This window comes from Hippoglossus hippoglossus, chromosome 15, assembly GCF_009819705.1.
Source record: "Hippoglossus hippoglossus isolate fHipHip1 chromosome 15, fHipHip1.pri, whole genome shotgun sequence".
Classification (NCBI taxonomy): Eukaryota; Metazoa; Chordata; class Actinopteri; order Pleuronectiformes; family Pleuronectidae; genus Hippoglossus; species Hippoglossus hippoglossus.
Genome location: NC_047165.1, coordinates 9006804 through 9027371, shown reverse-complemented (window position 1 = coordinate 9027371; position 20568 = coordinate 9006804). Strand labels below are relative to the sequence as shown.

The 20568-nt window shown below is 42.9% G+C and overlaps 1 protein-coding gene across 1 annotated transcript in view; it reads left to right on the top strand.

The window, feature by feature from the left end:
* Nucleotides 1–6535: 6535 nt before the first annotated feature.
* The window catches only part of sorcs3b (sortilin related VPS10 domain containing receptor 3b), a 42294-nt gene continuing 28261 nt past the window's right edge, over nucleotides 6536–20568 (top strand). The window contains exon 1 of the mRNA XM_034608441.1: nucleotides 6536–7436. Coding sequence (XP_034464332.1) covers nucleotides 6762–7436 — 675 coding nt within the window. The 5' untranslated portion in view covers nucleotides 6536–6761. The remainder of the gene's footprint in view (nucleotides 7437–20568) is intronic.

Below are 20568 nucleotides of genomic sequence, written 5' to 3'. Positions count from 1 at the left end.
TACAATAGCTTGAGCGTGGACATTTTGTGGTCGTATTTGTTCTGTTTTCACTTTCATTTGTCCTCTCTTGCATATCTTCACGAGTGTGTTTGTAAAGTGAAGGGAACTTTCAATTTTTAATCCTGCCCAGACAGTAAAGGTGCGTAAATGTACGATATTCTTCATACAAGCGCCTCTGTGCATGTAACACATAGTGGCTTTGACAGATTGAAACCAAAAATCATTTCTCACATCACACCGGACAGTGTCGATGTTTTGATTAACAGCCGTAATCGAACTTGAGCCCCTCTTTCGGAGCCATTTCCCCTCGGTTGCCCAAAAAAAAGAGAACCATGGCTGGATCTGGAGCTGTCTCAGACTTCAAAAGGGGTGAGATGGGAGAGAAGCGAGGAAGTGCAAGTGGAGACACATAGACAGCGAGGACGGGGTGGGGTAGCGGGTGGGAATATACTTGAAAGGAAGAAAGAGGGAGACAAAAAGGAGAAACGTGTGTGTGAACGTGTGTGAACGTGTGCGTGTGTGTGTGGGCATGTGTGGTGGGAGGAAAAAGGCTGTTGGTGGTAAGCAATTCCCGGCCAATGGACTCAAAAAAGTACGGGAGCAGAGAACACATCACCTTTGGCCAAGTTCTCAAGTGCTCGTTTAAAAAATCTTGGAAGAAGTTGCTGAGGGTTTTAAACAGTATCGACTTTCCTTTCAGTCTGCGAGGGAAGCCTGGAGGAAGCCCCGCGAAAGTCCGAGTTACACAGCCAGTGTGCGAGTGTGGGACAAAATCCATAATTGGGGAGACATTTTTCCTTTTCCTCTGACTTCTCTCTAGTCGCCATAAAATATAACACGACAGTAAACTGATGCAAGTATTACTTGTTCATCGTGTCGGAGCAGGGAAGATGGAGGGGATATGCTTTGTCTTGTTTTTTTTAAATCAGTTGTCATGAAAAACATGTACATGCCATGTTCTCTTGCTATGAATCTCCCCAAACATCATGCTAATACAAACAAGGACAAAAAGGATTTAGGTGAATTTTAACATGATCTATTGCTGCTGTTGTTTGCCTCTAACTTAAATAAGAATACCATTCGTTTTTGTATCTATGCATGCATATATTACACCCACAGTAAGGCCTGACGTTCCAGTGAACATATAGATGTCCTAAAGCTAGAAACCAGACATTGTGTCCATATATGATATGACGGCATCTCACTGATGCTGTTCCAGTGAAAAACAGAGGTCACTTTGTAGAATCAGGCCGTGTTTGCCTCAACTTTAACATAAAGAAAAAATAAGATTTATATAGAAATCAAATGAGCCACACTAGCACTGCACTGTACCCATTGTTCTCTGGCAGAAAAATCTTCCTTTTTCACTGAAGTAACTGACAGCAGATGAGCTACAGTTACTTTGTTTCTCCTCACTGATTCCTTCCTAATTTCACTCTTTGACATACTGTAATGCAATTATGCATAAGTGTGGTGCCACTGTCTGTGGAAGGGTTCATTATACATGAGAGTGGCTTCACAAGTTTGAACTGCTTCCCTCTTCCTTTGTCTACGGAGAATAAGTTCCTTTTCTGTGGATGAAATGTGCACACGACTGTTTTCAGCATGGACGTCTCCAATAGCAGCAGTTTTGCTAACATATGGATTCAGGTTTACACGCGATGAAATGTTCTTTTGTGCAAGAGGAACTTCCCTTCTGCATTCGTCTGCCGGCGTTTCCCTTTAAGCGACAAATCTGGTATTTTCAAAGTGGGTCAAAGAATTTGCTTTTGACAACAGATGGTATTCTCTCTCAGTGGCGATAAACAAACATGTTTATTAGACATGAACAGAGCAGCTGCTTAATTGTGCTAATATATCTGTTGGTCATAATTGCCGAGGCCAGAGGGGGGGGGGGACATATTCTAGCAAAAAGGGATCAAAAAAACGTTCAGATTCATGTTCGTAAACGTCGTCTCTCGGAAGATGGTTTAATAGAAAAACATATTTGTTCATTGGATTCTCATATTAAATCTACTCAAGGTTTGTTGCTTTTGCTGCAAGACAGGAAACCAGCCTGCGAAGGTTGTCAGTCCGTCAAAGAGTCGACAGCGACAGACCGTCACACACATTCCTGGGTATGTCATTTTCAGGCATAAATTTCACCTGACTGGCTTGTTGGAGTGGAATTGAGAGAACAGGCAAACTCACAGCTGTATAGAAAGACATTCCCAGCCATGTAAAGCAGAGATGACAACGGTCTCCATCAAGGCATCAGCACCAAACCTTGATAAAGGATTGCTCTCTCTGTAGTTATGTGATGCTAACATCTGTATTCTTACTATAGTTGTTGAAATCCGGTTGTGCTGTGACATCAAGTCAGACGAGGCAAGAAATTTGCACATGAGGTTTCAAACAAACCACGTTTATTTGGAAAGGAAAATGAAGGCTAAATTATTTCTCAAATTGTTCGTTGAAACACTCAGGGCCACAGTTTTCCTGTTCAATGAGCAACCCCCGTCTCCTGGAAATTGTATGCACATATTAACAATTTGTTTTGCCAATTACATTTTTTTTAGAGGAAAGTAACAGCTTTGTGTGTATTTTCTGCCCTGGCAACTTGGAAGTGGTAGGGAGAGTTCAGGGTGGATGGCATGGTGTACAAAACCAAGGACTTTGACAGGGTCGACTGGGGTCTGCATGACATGAGTTGTGTGTGTGTGTGTGTGTTTCTGTGTGTGCGTGTCTTTGTGTGTGTGTGTTTAGGCTTTGGCATGAATGATGGTTTTGGTTAAAGGTTCAGTGTGTAGAATTTAGTGACATCTAGTGGTGAAGTTCCATGTTGCAGCAGAATACCCATCACCCCACCCTCCCTTTCCAAACATGAAAGAGAACCTGTGGCAGCCTTCAGTTGTCATAAAAACTCAAAAGGTGTTTATTTGTCCAGCAAAAAACATGGCGGCCTCCGTAGAGAGGACCCGCTCCCGATGTAAATATAAAGATTACAGATAAGTGAAATCATCCCTATTATTATATATTCAATTTCTGCCATTAGACCCTTTCACCTAAATCTTATACGTTGGACCTTTAAGTTAGTTAATGATTTAAACATGCACCCTAACATGCTCTAACACTTCCATTAAACTCTGAGAGTCTGTGCTGTATAAAGAAAGATAAAAACATATGAAATATTTTTTTGCAAGCATTTTACTCATAAGGTCAAGACATGGCAGGTATATTCATTTACATTGTTTTCACATTATGTAGAAAATGTCATTCAGTTGGATTCACATCTCTTACAAAACTTGATTCATTGAATATAGATGTAAATTCCAGGAGACAGGATTGTAATGACAGATTATTTAATTCCAGGTATGTTGCACTTACAGTTAATGGTTTTAGATGAAGCTAAACTGTAACTGTCTCTATTTATATTGGGTTTTACTAGTCTTGATGACCACTTAACCATTCAACCATTCACACGCACACACAGTGCTTCTATGTGCAGCACACTTTTTTTATATCACACATGCCGGCACAGCTGGGAACAGTATCTTGCCCAAGGACACTTCGGAACGCAGGATGGAGACAGGAATAAAACCGCTGACCTTCTGGTTAGAGGACGACCTGCTCCATCTCCTGAGCCACAGCCGCCGATCACGGATCACACCAGTTATTATGAACAGCAGCATAAAAAAAACAGATCAAACTATATCAAGTCCAGGTTCTGACTTATCTTTATCACGTTAGCATATATGGATGAAGGAACAAAAATTATAATTCTATAACTGCGGCGCGACTGAGAGAATTCCTCGATCTGATTCATCCCAACTGTGTGTGAGGGCTGAGCTGCAGCTGAGGGAGGTCAGGTAAACTGCACTGATGTCTTGACAGGTTCATCCCCGTGTTCATCGTGTACAGGCAGAGGCTCGAGAACAAAGATATCAAAGAGGTAATATACATGCAGCGACTCACCTATATGAGGAGAGGTGCATTTGCAGTGACAGGGCCAGTTTATTACAGCGGCAAACTGTCCTAAACTGCTCCTCCCACTGCGATTTTAAAATGCCTCTCTTTCATCTAGACAATGAAGGAGGTGCAAAATAAGTGTTTTGCCATCTGCAATAAAAGAAAGTTTCTCTCTTTAATGGCAGGGGCACAGCCGAGCGGGGAGTGCACCTTGCTGTTCATCTCCCGCATGCGAGTGTGAGCTGTCTGGGTGATGGCCATTATGGTTCCTGCTACTGCCTGTGCGTCCGCTCCGCCGGGATCACTGAAGTGTTGGAACTAACAAGCTTGGGATGCAGACAGCGGATGCACAAATGGGATTTTGTCCTGAAAGCTTCAGAGTTTTGCTCCCTGTCTTCAGAGGAAGCAGGAGGGAGAACGGTGCCGTTTGCAGGGGAACTGTCTGAGTTGTGTGCCACCAGAATGAGCTGATTACATCTGATAATCTTGCTAATGATCTACACCGGGGAGGCGAGCACATAAAATTGAATGAGCTACACCGATTTACACAGTTTTTCAGGCTTGTCCTCTCATCTCGCTTTCTCTCTTATTCTCTTTCACTGTGGCTCAGATTTATGCAGAATCTGAGATGTCCTCCACCCAGGAAGATATGCAATATTCCTTGTCATAGTTAAAGCACACGTAGGATACGGGGCATGGCCACACACACACACACACACGCGTATCACACACTCGGATATTCCTCCACATGTAATCACAAACGCTCTCACACATACAAGCGCACAAAAGACACAGACACAGGAATCTTCACAGAGCTCCCCCGGCCCAAGGTTAGTGCAGATTAAAAGATGTGTCATTGATGGAGGAGGTTTCTCCTCCCTCCCCGGCCTGTCACACTGTGTTTGGGAACAACCCACTTCATTTTAGCAGCATAATGGGTAAACAGAGTGTGATCAGTCCAATTACCCCCTCATTGCAGAGGCGTTCTGGCGGGAATGGGCTGCGGAGAGAGTGAGCTGTCTGGTGTGAGGTGGAGTTGCAACAGTAGCACCTGCTGCCCGGGGCCCTCAGTCGTATGAATCTCAATTTGTTTGTACAGCCGTGCCAAAAACCGGTGACCAAGAAGTGAGGTCAGCGAGGAGGCTGATGGCACTTCTGGCTATTCTTCTGATTGCTGTTTTCACTGCTCTGTCTGAGGACTTGTGAATGATCAGAAGGTGCAATGAACTCATGTCAATGTCAGTCCTTCCAGTGGATAGTGTTGTGCTCGGTTCCTGCCGTGCAGCTCAAGGGTGGCAAATTATCTTATTCCCCAAATACACTGTGTTTTACAGCTCAGCAGATGCATGATTTTGCAGCAGAGGATTCATCCACAGAGCAGAAACAAGCTGCGATCCTAAATATGAATTCTGAAAGTGTGCGTGAGGTGGATTCACTTGTTTTCACATATTGTGTTCACCATCAAATGCAGAGTAAGTTTCCAGCACAGTCTCTTCACGTTTACAGTTTTTCTCAACCGTCAGCACTACTTGTCATGTTCATGCAAGTGCGGAAGAGTGCATGAGTATCCTCAGGTGCTCGATTGGTTTAACCTTGACAGGTTGGAGTAATTACTGTCTCCTTATCCCACAATATGTCTGACGTCTTTCCATATAGCATCTGGTAACATTCTTATGACGCAAACATGTGCTTGTTGTCCTTGAAGAAGATGGAGATCCTTGTCTTTATGGCTCTCCCTTGGGATATAAACCCGGCTAATGTGCGTTTCTAGCTCCTCATCACCAGGCATCGTAATAAATGTTCAGAATAAAGTCTTTTCAACAAGATTCCAACTGACAGGCAGCTCTGTCAGCAGGAAATAGGGATTGCCATTCAGGATCCATTCGGCTTCACTAATTGAAACTAATACCTTTCAAATAGCGTATTGATCTGGAGAAAGCTCCATTTTTCAAATCTGCACTGTAAAAATGCAAGAATAACAAGAAACTTGAAGGTGCTAAGATTAAAATGGAGTTGTGGTTGTTTTTGTTGTTGTTGTGTGTGTGTATGTGTGTATGTCATGAGGATGACAGCAAACACATCATAGTATGACTTCAAAGCTTTTCTTGTTTCCTGGGCTGTTATGTAGCAGAAGGCCTGGGGCGCACCGTGTTACTGGCCTAATTAAAAAAGGCTTATATCAGATGTACAGGTGGAAAATCCTGCACCTCTGCACATTAAAAACCACGTTAACATATCAGAAGTCCATCTGAGTTTCCCCCAAAATGTCCTCGACCACATGCACACGCGCGTGCACGCAGTTGACAGGTGAATCCGGTGTTGACTGATGCAAACAAATGATGTTTTCTGTCTTTTTGCATCGTTTCAGAGGCAGAAAGCCACAGCGTGAACACGTCTGCAAAGCACAGATTACTTTTGCTGTCAACCGCGCCGAGTCAATCAAAGAGCTGCTCAGGAACAACTTCTATGTGTTTGCGAAAACAGACGAGACGTTATTGAATAATAAAAAATGTATATACAGACGGAAATAAGAGCGTGAAATCATTTCAGGATGATTTCGATATTTTAAAGCTGCCTCCCCATGAACAATGAGCTCGCACCGCTCCCGCAGCCACTCTCCGTCGGCGCGCTCGCCTGACGCGCAGCGCCTCCCCAACTGGTTCCTCACTTTGACAAAGTCCTGGACGCGAGCAGGTCTGCGGAGCGGCTTCTTGCGCGTAAAGATGAAGCCTTGAATGGTTTGTTTTTGAGAAGTTGAACAGCTCTGTCACACGTGTCCCTCTCTCTGATAGACTCAGTTTTGGAAGAACACAATGGAGCTGTGGTCATTTTGGAGCTTTTCCCTTTTGGCTGTCGCGCTGCTCTGCCCCCTTCGCCTCAACTTTGTGGCTCAAGCGGAAATAAGTTCACCCCGAGCTAACGATAGATTTTATCGGCTGGAGGTCGTGCCGCTGGAAGCACGTGGAACCCGACAACCAGCCGAAGTCTTACACAAAGTCGACAATTGCGCAGAAGTTTTTGGAACGGAACCAGACGGCGATTTGAAACCGGACCGTGGCAAGAAAACTAGGAATGAAACACAGAAGGGACTGAAACAGGAGGCACCGATCGGCGTCGAAACGGCACCAAACTGCGCGAATCGTCTCAAAATACCCGGTAAAAAGTACGACAGCGTTTCCGAGGACAACTTGAGGCGAAGTACTGCGAATATTTTTCAAAGAAAGAAGAAGGTGAAGAGGAGTGTGGGTCCAGAATTCAGCGAGAATGTGGATATGAGTATAAGTGGAGGAGCGCAGTCAAGGGAGAGGTTTGTGGAGACGGTCCAAGGTGCCTCCAGCTCCAGAGGCGAGCACCGGCGCACCGGGGAGGAAACCCGGGGGTCCAACCCCAGACAAAGTGAGCCTTACGTGGACACGTCCACTTTCGCCCTGTCGGGAGACTCTGCGCACAACCAGGCGATGGTGCACTGGTCTGGACACAACAGCAGCGTGAGTTTGAATCCAACAGCAACACACATCATAAAGGGTTTAAGACCCTAAGAGCTAATTAACGTTTTCTCCATTATATGTAAATTATAAAATACATTTACATGAATCTGTCACATTTTTACGCACAGCTGTTTCAGTGCGCACGAGGGGAATTCGTCTCCCACAAATGAATAATTGCAATGTGCCTGAGTCTTGAATTCAACAATGCATTTGCTAATTTCCTTATATTCATGATTATGTATTTCGTTGCTGTATAAATGGAGATTATGATTACGCGCACTGCGCTCCTGTCCGTGTGCTCGCCTGCTGGATGAGACTGTGCACCTGCAGGATTTCAAACTCGAGCAGAGGCATTGATTTCAACAAACTGTGTTGCCACCTGAACTTTTAAATGAACAGTTAACCCCCAGGTAAATGAGGATGACACGGCACTATGGGAAGGCGCAGGCATTTTGGCAGCAATCACAACACATTAATTATTTATGATATAATCAAGTAATGTCTGTCATCAAGGTGCAATAGCGACAATTAAAAGGGGATTGTGTCCAACCTGGCCCTTAACGTGACGCTGATGAGACACAGTTCGACCTTTTGGCAAATGAGCCATGCCTCAGTCGTTGACATTTGGCTCACATAGTTCATAGTCGTCTAATAACCTGGCTGCAGACAGCACTGCAACATGTTTATTGTTGAGAAGCTGCCAGGCTTTGCACTTTGAAACAGGTTGGTGTGAATGTGCACAAATGAAATGGACAACAAGACTTTGCAGCAGCCACCCAGAACCCCCCCCCCCCCCCCCCCCCCCCCCCCCCACAGACACTGGCATCACAGCTGCACACACCCATTTGGGTTTCCACAATGGAGATTGTATCTCTTACTTTAGGTATGCACCGTGTCAAACCGTCTGCAAGCACCAGCACAAATCAGGCACACAGATCTTAAAACTATACAAACTGCCTTGTACAAAAGAAGGGAGCTATGTTTTTCCCCTCAGGTAATTTAGATCACCTTAATTTGTTTGGCAAGAGAATGTGTGGCACTGGCAGGGACATTAATCTGGGACCACATCTGCAGATTTTTGTGTCCCAGAAACAGTGAGAATATATATGTCATCCGGAATAATGCACATATATCTCACTTGGTGGATTTTATCATTCAACATTGTTTTTTTCTCTCTTATCTGGTGCATTTTCTGTTTGCAACATATCCTGATGTGAGAGGCAACACAGATGTATCGTCGTGGACAGAGACGCACCAGTAATTCACCTGATAAAATCTGATTTGTGGGATTTATTGTGAAATATGTCGTTGGTTCGAGATGTCTTCGCCAACGATGGCCTTTTGTACCGCAGAACACTCTTCACTGGGTCGTCACTGATGGGCTTGTCACTGCAGCCAGTCAACAGTTTTGATTTATACAGCCTGAATCTCTGTCTGTGGTCCCAAAACTGCGACTGAAGCTGCAGTTTAAATTGATGGCGTTTTATGACTATATGTTAGAGCTCAGGCTATATTAGATCCAAATGACTGATAATAAATCCAATCTAAAAGGGACATTTGAAGGAAAATTACTTCGTTTCTGTGGTGGAGGGAGGTTCTATCAAATATTCACTTCGAGACTTTGCCTGTGATCTGGCCGAGGTGTAAAATCCCACAGGGAGCGAAATGAGAAAGATGCAGTGGGTGATGGTGAAAGCGCCAGCGGGGGATCTCGAGAGTTCAGATATGATAAAGGATTTTCATCGCGTAAAAACCTCAAATCTGTCCACAAAACAGCAGCCGACTATTATTTGATTTCTGTGATTGTCTGAGACATCAAAGCCCGGAGTCATATTCCTCTGCTCTCTGACTTTAAGAGCGATAACATTGATTGGACTCAACCATGGGTATAAAAACACATACTGCACGAAGAACCCTTTAAAATTCATGGTTCTTAACTACATGTAGTATTGATTGACTGGGCATGTTCCTGCTTCAGTCCGTCCTGAATGTGAATGGGGATGGAGATTTAAAGAGTCGTGATTTATAATGGCATGCACCATCAATAGAGAAACAAATAGAAGGTAAACTAATTAAAAATACTCATAAAGACTCTTGGCTGTGGTATAGCCTGTCTGGAAATACGATTTTTTCAGCCTTGTGCCTCACATGGGGGTTCAAGCTGTGATAGGACTATGTTGATGATCATTTTAAACAGCCATTGCAGCAGATCCTATACTCAAAGGATGCAGAGCCCACCCCCCCACCCCACCCAGAAGGCACCAGTCTCAGTGTGCGAGCCAGCTGGTGATCAGGGAGGTATTGGCAGCCAAATGATTTTTAGGCTCCTGATTGACCATTTTTGCAGGGTCCCCTCAGACAGCTGACCAAACTAGGACACCGTGTTGAAGATAATGACAGTTAATGAGCGTCTTTATTGACAACACATCCCCCGAGCTCCTGCCTCTGAAGCGACGCTGGATGTTGCTGTGGTGGCGACGTGGGGATTAGGGTGTGGTCCCCCTCGTTGGCCTCAGGAGGAGCAGGACCAGATTTCCTTCTCAGCCGTGGAGTACATCTCTGTGGCTCTTTGAATTCTGGTTTCTTCTCATGGTGACAAGAAACCAAACCATCTGTCAGTTCCGTTGTATGGTCTTTTTTTGTTGCTGCCACTTGGGCCACATTGTCCTCATGCTTAATCGGGACGAGGCAGTTATTGTTGCACGTAATCTCATCGGTATAAATATACAATAAAAAAGAGGAAATCACACTGCCCCGGGGGACACGCGTTTAAAACCAGTTCATTAGATAGACAGCCATTCCATTTAGCATGCCAGAGCTGGTTGCATAGAAAACTCCTTGATCCATAAAATCAAATGGAATGGGTTCCCAATTCACAGAGGCATTTTACCAGAGTTTGTGGGGGTGTTACAGGATGATGAAAAGTGCATTAAAAAGCTGCCACTGTTGAGGTGTTCAGATGCAACAAAGGGAAAAGTTTAGCAGTTTTGTTTTTTCTTTTCCTCCTGATAATTTCCCGCACGTCTCGTCCGTATTCTCCACAGCCACCGCACTTCTTTTTTTTTATGCATGTATAATTTTAGGTGAGACCCTTTAATAGAGAAGTCTCATGAGGGAAAGGGGCTAATGTCTGACCTTGTAAAACCTTCTTATTCATGCACTTTAATCATCCTCCGGCCCCCTGGTTGCTGCCTGAGGGGATTGTGATCCATACCACGTTTGAAGAAAATCAAAGGCGCTTGAAGTTTTTAACATTTCGGATTGTTTTCCCCTCATGTTACGCTTTGAATTTATTGTAGCACCTCGACATTTGGAAATGTTTAATTTCAGATCGCCCATAAGCCCTTCTCTTGATTTTTGCATTACTGTTAATGCACCATTATTATTATTCAGCTGATTGTGAGCAAAGTTTCAGGCTTATTAAATATGGATTTTGAAAGTAGCAACCAGTGGAAATAAAACAACTACAAAGATAATTCCTTTCACACCAGCCGTTTTTGTCTTCTACCTCCCTGTCCCCCGGGGTGTCAGCACCATACGTCTGTTCATTAATCCAGCCTGTCTCAAGCCTTTAGGGATGCACTGTCCACTGATGTGATTGTAAGATGCTGATAGAAACGCCAGCAATCCTGTGTGCTATATGTGAAAGTGTGGACGCTGGTTACTACAAGAAAAACAATCGCTCAGAAGCCTGAATGGGGAAATTCTTTTTAAACATTTTATGGAAAAAAGAACCCAAGGAAGCATTTCCTGTTGTGTTAGTTTTTGTGTTAGCCTCTCTTTTATTTCATGGTGCACAGGATTCAATTTTCACCCTCTCTACTGTAATAATTCAGTGAATCCCAGTTTTTACTCCTCAGATGACATGCATGTGTGCCCTTTTTTTTTTTCATGAATCATTTGTGCTCAGGGACCATAATGCATCACATCAACATGGGCTCCCAGCACTTCTTTGGCACTTGTAATTCCTCAGACTGTAGTTTTGCTCTACAAAGTGCATTTTAAGCAGCAAATAAAGTCCCCGCCGTCAGTTGTATGTTCAAGCACTGTCATTGCTTTATTCCTCTCCACCTCCCCCACTCTCAGTCTCTCTCTCTCTCTCACACGTTTACGTTTCAAATTTAATCAAAGTGACAAAGGGGGTGCGGGATCATATTTGACAAGTTTGCATGTGATTAATTAGTTTAATAACTGTCGCAGTGTGGTAGACGCATACTCTGGCTGTGATTGGGTAATGAAAACAAATTTATGCATTTTCTGATTGGGGAAAATCATACAATTGGAATTCAAATGGGGAGATGTTGTGTTTTCTTCTTTACTTTCATTATCGCCAATAACAAGCAAACCAAGGGACCCTGGCTTGGTGACATTATACCTCGAAGCAGCACGTTGCCTGGAGCGCCGCCGCCGCCGCAGTTGCTATCATGTTTAAAGATGACGGGGACTTCTCCGGTGGCAGTCGGCTTAAGTAATGGCTGGACTTGGCAGTTTACAGTGACAGGAATGCATTAGTTATTGGGGGAAATGTTTTTTTTTTTTCTCCCATCCCCTGAGATACAAAAGACCTAAAACAACACACACACAGACACACACACTGCGTAATCAATGGAGATGATGGAAAACTTCCAAAGCACAAAATGACACGTTTAGAAAACAGAATACCCAATGGGTGTCGTGGAGTTAATCTTTTAAAATGATTGGTTGCTTTTGCTTTGAACCAAATAGAAAGCAGAAAAAAAAAAAGAGTTATAGTTAAAAGTTATGACAAAATATTCATCACACTTTTTTTTTTTGCAGAGGTAAGACCTGACGGAGGCTGCACATCATTTACATGAGTTAATGATCGTATTGAAGTGGATGTGAATTGTCATCAATAAGATTGTCAGGAAGCTGTAAATTAATCACAACAACTTAAGCACTGAATTTGAAATAACAGCTAATTGTGTTCCAGCCACCGTTTCACACAGCGTCTAAACCAGGAGCCGGTAGATTTTAATTCCTGATTTCATGCTGTGCTTTGCTACTCCGACAGTTAAATTGTGCTGTTCACAATGTTTAAATAACCATCTTTGATTATAATCCCCTCCATGTCTGTCTTTCTTCACTGCGTATGCCTGCTCTTTTATTCGGAGGCTCAGTATTCCACACAGGTAGCAGAAATTCCATCTCATCAGATGCTGTGTTTTAGTTTGCGCCGCTGTTGTCTTGCTTCAACCTAACGTGTCTCTTTCTGATATGGAGATTTAAACGTAGCCGGGAGACATAACTGCAGCCAGGCTCTGACATTAATATGCTCGAAAAGTGGTCTCCCACACTTTTTCGTCAAGCATGAACATTTTTGTGTTTTCGTGGCCAAACAAGCGAGTAAACAAAGACGACGGCGAACAAACGATCAAAGGCTGAAGGTGTCACATTATACACACGTTAAAAGGCTTGTACCATGAATTTTTCAATGAATATGTAATCAGATAAACCCAGCAGCCGAGATGATATTTTCTCTCAACAAAGTGAGGGAATGTTAATTAACGTATCTGACACACACAAAAAGTTGATGCTGAACATAAGAGCAAAATGCTCACTGACAACACTTGTCATTTGCTTTCATACAATATTCATCCAACAGGAAATTGGCTTGTTGGGCGGTGGGCGTATATGGCAGCTTAAATCCTCCGGCAGTGGCCACAGGTCTGGTTCTGATCCGGCGCTCCTTCGTCTTCTCTGCTCTCTCTCTCCCCCTTTCACATTTAATCATGTCCTATTGAATAAAGGCTAAACATCCAGGATTTTCTTTTTTGAAAAAAATCACTAGCATGAGACACTACATGTATAGTCTTCCTTGATATATAACCAAACTGTTTTTGTTGCTTTAACTCATGTGAGACTACAGGATGAAAACTTCCTGCACGTGTTGCAAGATTTGCTAGATGGCAATTAGAAGATTTCATCGTTGAAACCTGATCAGACCTGATCAGGTTTTCCCTGAGGTGGAAAAGACTTTGGCCCATAAGACTCATGTTATGTTCTGTGGCTGGATACAAGTGCTAGTTGGTGGTCTGCTTTATTCGTAAGCATAATCCAAAACTAGAGTACTGGAAAAAACATATTAACAAATATTTCAGATGAGGTTATTCCCACTAAAGCTGCTTTCAGTCATGCGTTTGTGGTAGAAACTGAGTGAGCCAGTGTGAGAATATGGCCGGATGTTGTCCAGGAGATTCACCACGAGCAAGTGGGAGCTGTGATGACATTTGTAACAGTCGATAATCGCAAATCTGAAACAAACAAATATCTTGTAATTTCCACAGCTGCATTTATACGTCCTGTCTCCTTAATGTTCCACCTCTCGCCTGAATGTTACGGAGATTTTACTGTGAAGACGCGTGACCCGAACAATCTCCTGCTGCGTTCTTCATATGCGAAAGGCAAAGTCGGGGGGAAATGTCTGGACAATTGGGTCAGAACATTTTCATGCCTCCAAACGGCTTGAGTCTCACCGAAATGACGTTTGGTTTTGCTGGCCATCAGTTATTAGTTGCTGCTTGTTGAACTTGGGGCCCTGCTAGAGGAGGAAGGGCTTTTTTGTCAGGGTGGAAACAAGATGTCCACAGAAAAACTTTGCTTTGCCCAACTAGACCATCTCTTATGACTTATGTCCATCATAAGAATTTAGTGTTTCCCTCTAAACAGAACTGGAAAAACAAATAAGTTCCATATCAATCCAATCTCTCTGGAAGAAATAGCCATTTTAAAAGTGAATGCTAATCCGATCGGCCATTTTCTGCCTCTTCACATCATGAAAAATGCAAAGAAGCGACACAGGAAAAGATTTGATTCTCAGCCCTTTTGGAAGAGAAGAGGGTCATTTTAGGTGGAGGCCTTCTCTCTTCCAAAATCTTAATTTGGACCCACTCCTGCCTTTGGCTCCACCTCAGATGTCCCCCCCGGGCAGAAGCCGAGCCATTACGAGCCAAAGGAGAAACAGAAGAGACTGGAAGTAATGTCTAAACGTTGTTTCACTGCTAAAACTTCTCCGAGATGATAACCAGTGTTCAAACCTGTTGAGAACTCCTAAGATTTTATAGAAACATTTTTCATCCTGGTAAATTTCCAATTCTCTGCCGTCATCCACGGCTTCATGAATAACATGATTACACACACAAAAAAGAATAAATGTAGTCATGCTATTGTACTTTCAACCCTCAACACTAAATATGAGTAAACGAGGGGGGGGCACAGAATATGAAAAACCTGTAAAAGTAAAATGCTAATGTTTGGCTCTCCACACCACTTACAATGCATCAAATTAATTTCAAATTGCACGGGATGTGACTAAAACTTTGTCAAATGTGTCAAATCATTTAAATTACTTCTAAAATTGCCATTTCATTTGTCCTTGGATGTTCTTTGATTTTTCAACTCTTTGTGCAAATCGCAGGGCGCGGAGCAAAGTCAACATGGAATCACAGGAAGTGCAGAGTGTATTCCTATAACTTTTTACCTCCAGCTTTCTTTAGAGAAAAAAAGTAAAGTGCCGTTTGTGCACCAATCGCAATCTTTCTTACCACTAATGGCAAGCAGTAGAATTTATTGTATTGTTGCAAGCAGCCGAGAGACATAACATAGCCACAAAATACCCTCACAATAGAGCTGTATTTGAAGTGAAACCCCTTTATATTCAGCCCATTTCATTAATTTCCCTCCCATAATGGACCAAATTGATTGCTGAAACCTCTCTAGCTCAAAGCATCAGGGTTATATGGCCAGAGCTCCAGAGTCGGGGAGGAAAAGCAAACACACAGACGGCCGGCTAATGCACAGGGGACCTTTCGCTGGGGTTTACTTGATGAAAGCAGCATCCCCCCCCCGGAGTACGTTTTCACCCACAAAAGTACAAACAATCAATTTGGGCCCACAGACAAGATGAGGACGGAGTTGGGCCTCGCTTCGACCGCACCGTTACTCTTAAAAGACGTTAGTCTCTTCCACTAAGTGCTCTACTTTGGAGACATCCTCACACAGCCACAATCAACGTGTCGTGCCTCTGCTCCTCCACCCACTTGTATTTTGTGCATCTTGATTTTAGCCTCGCTCCTGTCGAGCCTTAAAGAAATCTATGCAAATTTTCCACCAATACTGTGTTTCTTTTCTCCGCAGGTGTTTGCATCAGATAATTTCTAATGGATGCATGAATATATTCATCTTGAATCCTGTGAGAGAGAGGAAGCAAAGTTAGAATTTATATCTCCAGCGTTGAGCGTGTTATGACACACATCGCTCTCTACGTCTACGCTGGTAGATTTCCACCAAGTGTGTTTGGCTCTGCGAAGATTTTCTTGTGCTTGGCTGTGGATCTTTTCATTTCTCGCTCAAGAAATGGAATTTAAAAGTCCACAGCAGAGGTGAATCATTCAGGATGAGATCTAGGACATTAATTAGCTGCTTCCCTTTAAGAAAACAGTATTTGTCAAATCACTCAAATGACTCTCTCTCGCCCTTGGCTCCTGTCTTCCTTCCCTTAATGAAGTTGAGAATGTAATGAGCCTAACAACAAATGAAACAGGTTTTATTTTTGCATCTGCGTGCTAAGACTGGTGAGATGCAGTGTACGAGGTGAACAGCGTAGTCCCAGCTCGCTCCTCTCACAGCGATATGGCAGCTTTTGGTGTCTGATAATGGCCACGATGCATTAGGGCCCCTCCACGGATTTGCATTATTTCGTAGTGTTGGCTCTTCTCACTGTGTCCATTTTTTTTTCTCAGCCTGTTTCCTCTTTCTCCTCTTCCTCTGCTCCTCATTGGAACAGTAACAGCGAAGAGTACAGGGATGTCACGGTGTGGGAATTTTCCCACAGGGTAATAAATTCTCGACAACACCGGTGTCACCGATTACTTGTGACATTCTACAGGAAAAGACACGTGACAAGCTCAATATCTGTAGAGCGATTACTTTGCTCTTTAACGTTAGATTTCACTCTGATGTTCTTGAAGGTGTGTGTGTGTGGCCTTTAGATGCTGCCACCTTCATCACACGTAGTTTTATATGTAGCTTCATTAATATTAGCAAGTTCTCTCTTAGCATTTGGTTTTAATCTAAACATCAAATCCTCCCCCATGTCTTCATGGGACTGCAGAGCTGACACACAGACTATATTACCGTAGCGTCTGATTGATTGCAAGTATTAATAGTTAGTATTTAATGAGGTTTTTTTTTATTTTGGATGAATGTGGGCAGTACCACTGATCTGTGAAAATCAATTAATGAGTTCACTTCTACATAAACAGTTAAATAAAATGTGTTGTGGGTGGACATTAAGTGTGTACCTGAACACCATGTAACACAAAGCAGCAACCTTCGTGGAGATTAATTTTATCATATGACACAGGTATGAACATACAGTATATATCACTTAAAAAACTATTTTAACTTCTGTCAGAATTTTGGGATCAACTGTGGTCACCTGTGTTTTTCTGATTATTTCTTAGACAATTGTAATATATCTGCTGATTATCTCCACACACACACACACACACACACACAGCTGCTATTATTTAATCACGTTTAGAGATTTGTGTTGTTGAATAATTTTCATATTAAATATATTTTACCTACTACACTACAAGTCCATCATAGCTCAATCAATGTAGAATTGCATCTTGAGGCTCATTGAAACAATCCTTGATAAAGATTTTTAAAAATATGACATTGACATTTTATCCCCAACTTATTTACAGATCTAACATGTGTAGGTCAACGATGTCATTCAGTCGCAGTCCTGTTTGTGTTCATGTGATCATAAATGTGTGATGTCACCCTTTTTTAGCTCATGTTCTTGGGCCCAACCAACTCTTGAGGGAAATATCTGAGTCTTTAGCCGCTAGATGCTCCTCTATCTTCACCAAGTGGTCACTAACTGTCTGCTGCAATCTGTTGCCACCACAAACTGCACAGTTACAGCTGTGAGAGTGAACCAAAACAGTACATTTGCAGTTCAGACAACTAATCGATGAGCTGATTCATTGGTCTGTAAAAACCAGGGGAGCTTGAATATTGTATGTTCAGTGTGCAGCTGCTGTTGTGGCCAAATCACTCCTGAACCAGAGATATAATAATTATGTATTTATGATATAATGATTTTGTTGTGCAGGACATCTTCATGACCTGACTCTCAAGTATTAGAAATAGCGACAAAAAAACACAAATATTCACACGTGCACTGTGCATGTGAACCTGCACAAAGTAAAAAGAAGAACAGCTGCACTCAAGGAAGGTTTTAAATTCAGTCACTCGATGGATTCCAAACCCACTTTGACAAATCTGATAAGGTCTTGAAATTGACCTCCAGACAGCTGACAGGAAAGAAGAGGCATATTTCAGTAAAAGCCAGCTTATTATGAACCAAATTCCAAATATTGAAGGAATGATTTAATTAGTGTTGACACATTTCAGCAAGCCGTCCGACATTTTGATTTTGTGGTTATAGTCTCAGAGGGGGGAAACTGACGGGGGGTTCTCCCGGGAGACGTCCCTGCGTATGGATGTCTTTACCCTCCCGCTGCACTATACTGAAGCTTATGTGTATTCATGAGAATGTAAATGTGTGTCATTTTAGCAGGGAGGAGGCTAAAGGTAAATACAAAAGAGACGCATGTCAATGCCTTCTCTGAGCACCAGCCGTTAGCACAGTTATTACAAAGAGCCTTTACATCACTCACTGTTTTCAACTTTGTGGGTCCCTTGGAAATTAATTTAGATCCCTCAGTTGTCCCCTCGGTGAGGTTCAAATACAGAGGCGGATCTACATGAAAGTGGCTGCAGTTCTCATATTTCTAAGGATTGTTCCTGCCGCACATGATGCGTTCCTCCTGAGCAGAGAAGAAACAACGATCCAGAGGTGTGATGTGCGGAGTTAGGGTCCCTTTTAGTCTACCCAATTAGACAGAGATAATATTTGACGGGTGCTGCCTTAATGATGTTTTACCGCGGGGGCTGAATATGCAACAGGTTCCCATTTGAAGTGTGGCGTTGCAGAGCCCAGTAAAACTGTGCAGGATATGCAGCAACAGTCTATCTGGGTTTATTAATAGCCATATTACTGTACAGACGCTGAGATGATTCACACCTAAATTGCTAAATGGGTAGAAAAAAATCCTCTGTTCACCAGTGTGGTGTTGAGATGCCTCTCATGTCACAGCCCACTGAAGCATTTGAAAAATTTCAGTATTTCACAATAAAAGATAGATAAAGAAATAAAAATGCAGAGTAAAAAGGCAATTTGTGAAGATTTCATTTGGTCTGTGTCTGTGGCTGTTGCAGTACATGCATAGGCCGCACGCTTGAGCGCTCGTGGTGCATGTGCATTGCTAAGGTATGAGCGGACGCAGTAAATCACAATGACATTATGTCCGTAACAGCTGTGTTGCCATGGCGGCTGTTTATTCAGCCGTCTGAACAGGTCCAACTCTTTCCATGGTCAAACAACACCTGATTGCGATGCTTTTATTATTTTTTTTAATCGTCTCTACTTTCCTTGTGAAATCATCACAGCCACACAAAAAAAAAGGAGCAACAAAGAGAGAGGGAAATAAAATCGAGAAAAAAGGAAAGAGAAAAGGAAAAGGAACCAAAGGAGGGAAAGAAAGCGACAAGAATAGAGTGTTGGGATAAAAGGATGACTAAACCCAACTCCTCTGAGGGTGAGAGCCAATCTGGAAAATGATTGGTTGACTTTCCTGGGGCAAAGCTCTCTTTGCTCACATCAATAAAACATAAACATGAATAAATGCACTGCATTTGGCCTTCCAGGGTCCTTAATTTCACGTATGCAAGTGAGCGATGATATGCATGGAGGATTGTTTTTACCTGGGAGGCTCAAAAATAATTCTGGAAGCCATTTTGTGTTTGTTTTTTTGTATTTACATAAATGCAAGACTTCACCATAAACTCTGGGAATTTTGTGTTTTTGATTCCGCTTCATTTGTCGGGTGTTCACGGTGTCGCTGCGTCGCTGCGTCTCTGCCGTGCACGTCTCCCTACCGGCCTCGGTGTTGCTCCCTATTGACGCGAGCCACAGACGCACAGCCTATCAATAATAGTGAAGACGTGGCTACAGTGATGTACTCTTGATGTATCCACTTAGGGACAAATCATCCAAACAGTCATCTGCCTAAATTGTCTGTTGGTCCCTGGGGGAGATTGTCACTGACCCGTTTCACTGGGTCAGCTTTTGTTAATGAGCCAACCACACAAACACATTGACAACCGTAAAGACAAAGCTCCCGAAGACATGGAGGCTTTTTTGCCGTTTGGGGCTATTTTTAAAGGTTATTTTACATCCTTGTCTAAATTTGTGAGCGTCTGATTAAATCGAATCCGTGTGCGAAATGGCGCAAGTGATTGAAACCCATAAAAGTGCGAACATCTATTTGTTGTTTACTCTGTTAATTTGCCGTGCGATTTGAGTCCCTTTGCTTAGGAACGAAGCGCCTCTGGTTCGACGCTGATAAAATCAATTCCACATTCAATTTACCTCATAGTATTTATAATGTCCCATGACACAGAGTCATTGTTGTTAGTGAAAGAGAAGTGAGGAGACGAACGATCAACAGTTTGGCAGAGTCTTTCTCTTGAATCTATTTTTCAGAGCAGGCAATTAGGCCCAACATCACAGCCATTTAACTAAGTCTGCACTCCAAATTGATTCAGACTCCAGTGTTGGACCTCGCAGACATGGTGCATTTCGTTATGCAAATGCTTATCTCTCTGTGTGATTGGTTAATTAACCTGTAACGCAGATAGTCCCAGGCGTGCACAGTGGCCGTTTGATGGCTAAATTGTGGGTCAATTGGGTTTTTAACATTTTCAAAGCAGACTTAGAGGCTTGTCTTTGTTCCTCCAAGTCTTGTGTGGCTTTTCTCGATTTAATGACTCGTTCCGCGGGTCCCATGAGGTTAATGTGCTTAAACTCACTGTAATTGAGCTTCTGACCTATCTTTCAGGCTTTTAAAAAAAATTGTCATATTATGCCATGTTTCCGCTCCTTGATTGTTATTGTCTACCATTCCTCCTCGCTCCTTCCATGCCCTGCCCCAAACTCTCTACCCTACCCCCCCCTTCCTTTTCTATGCAGAGTTAT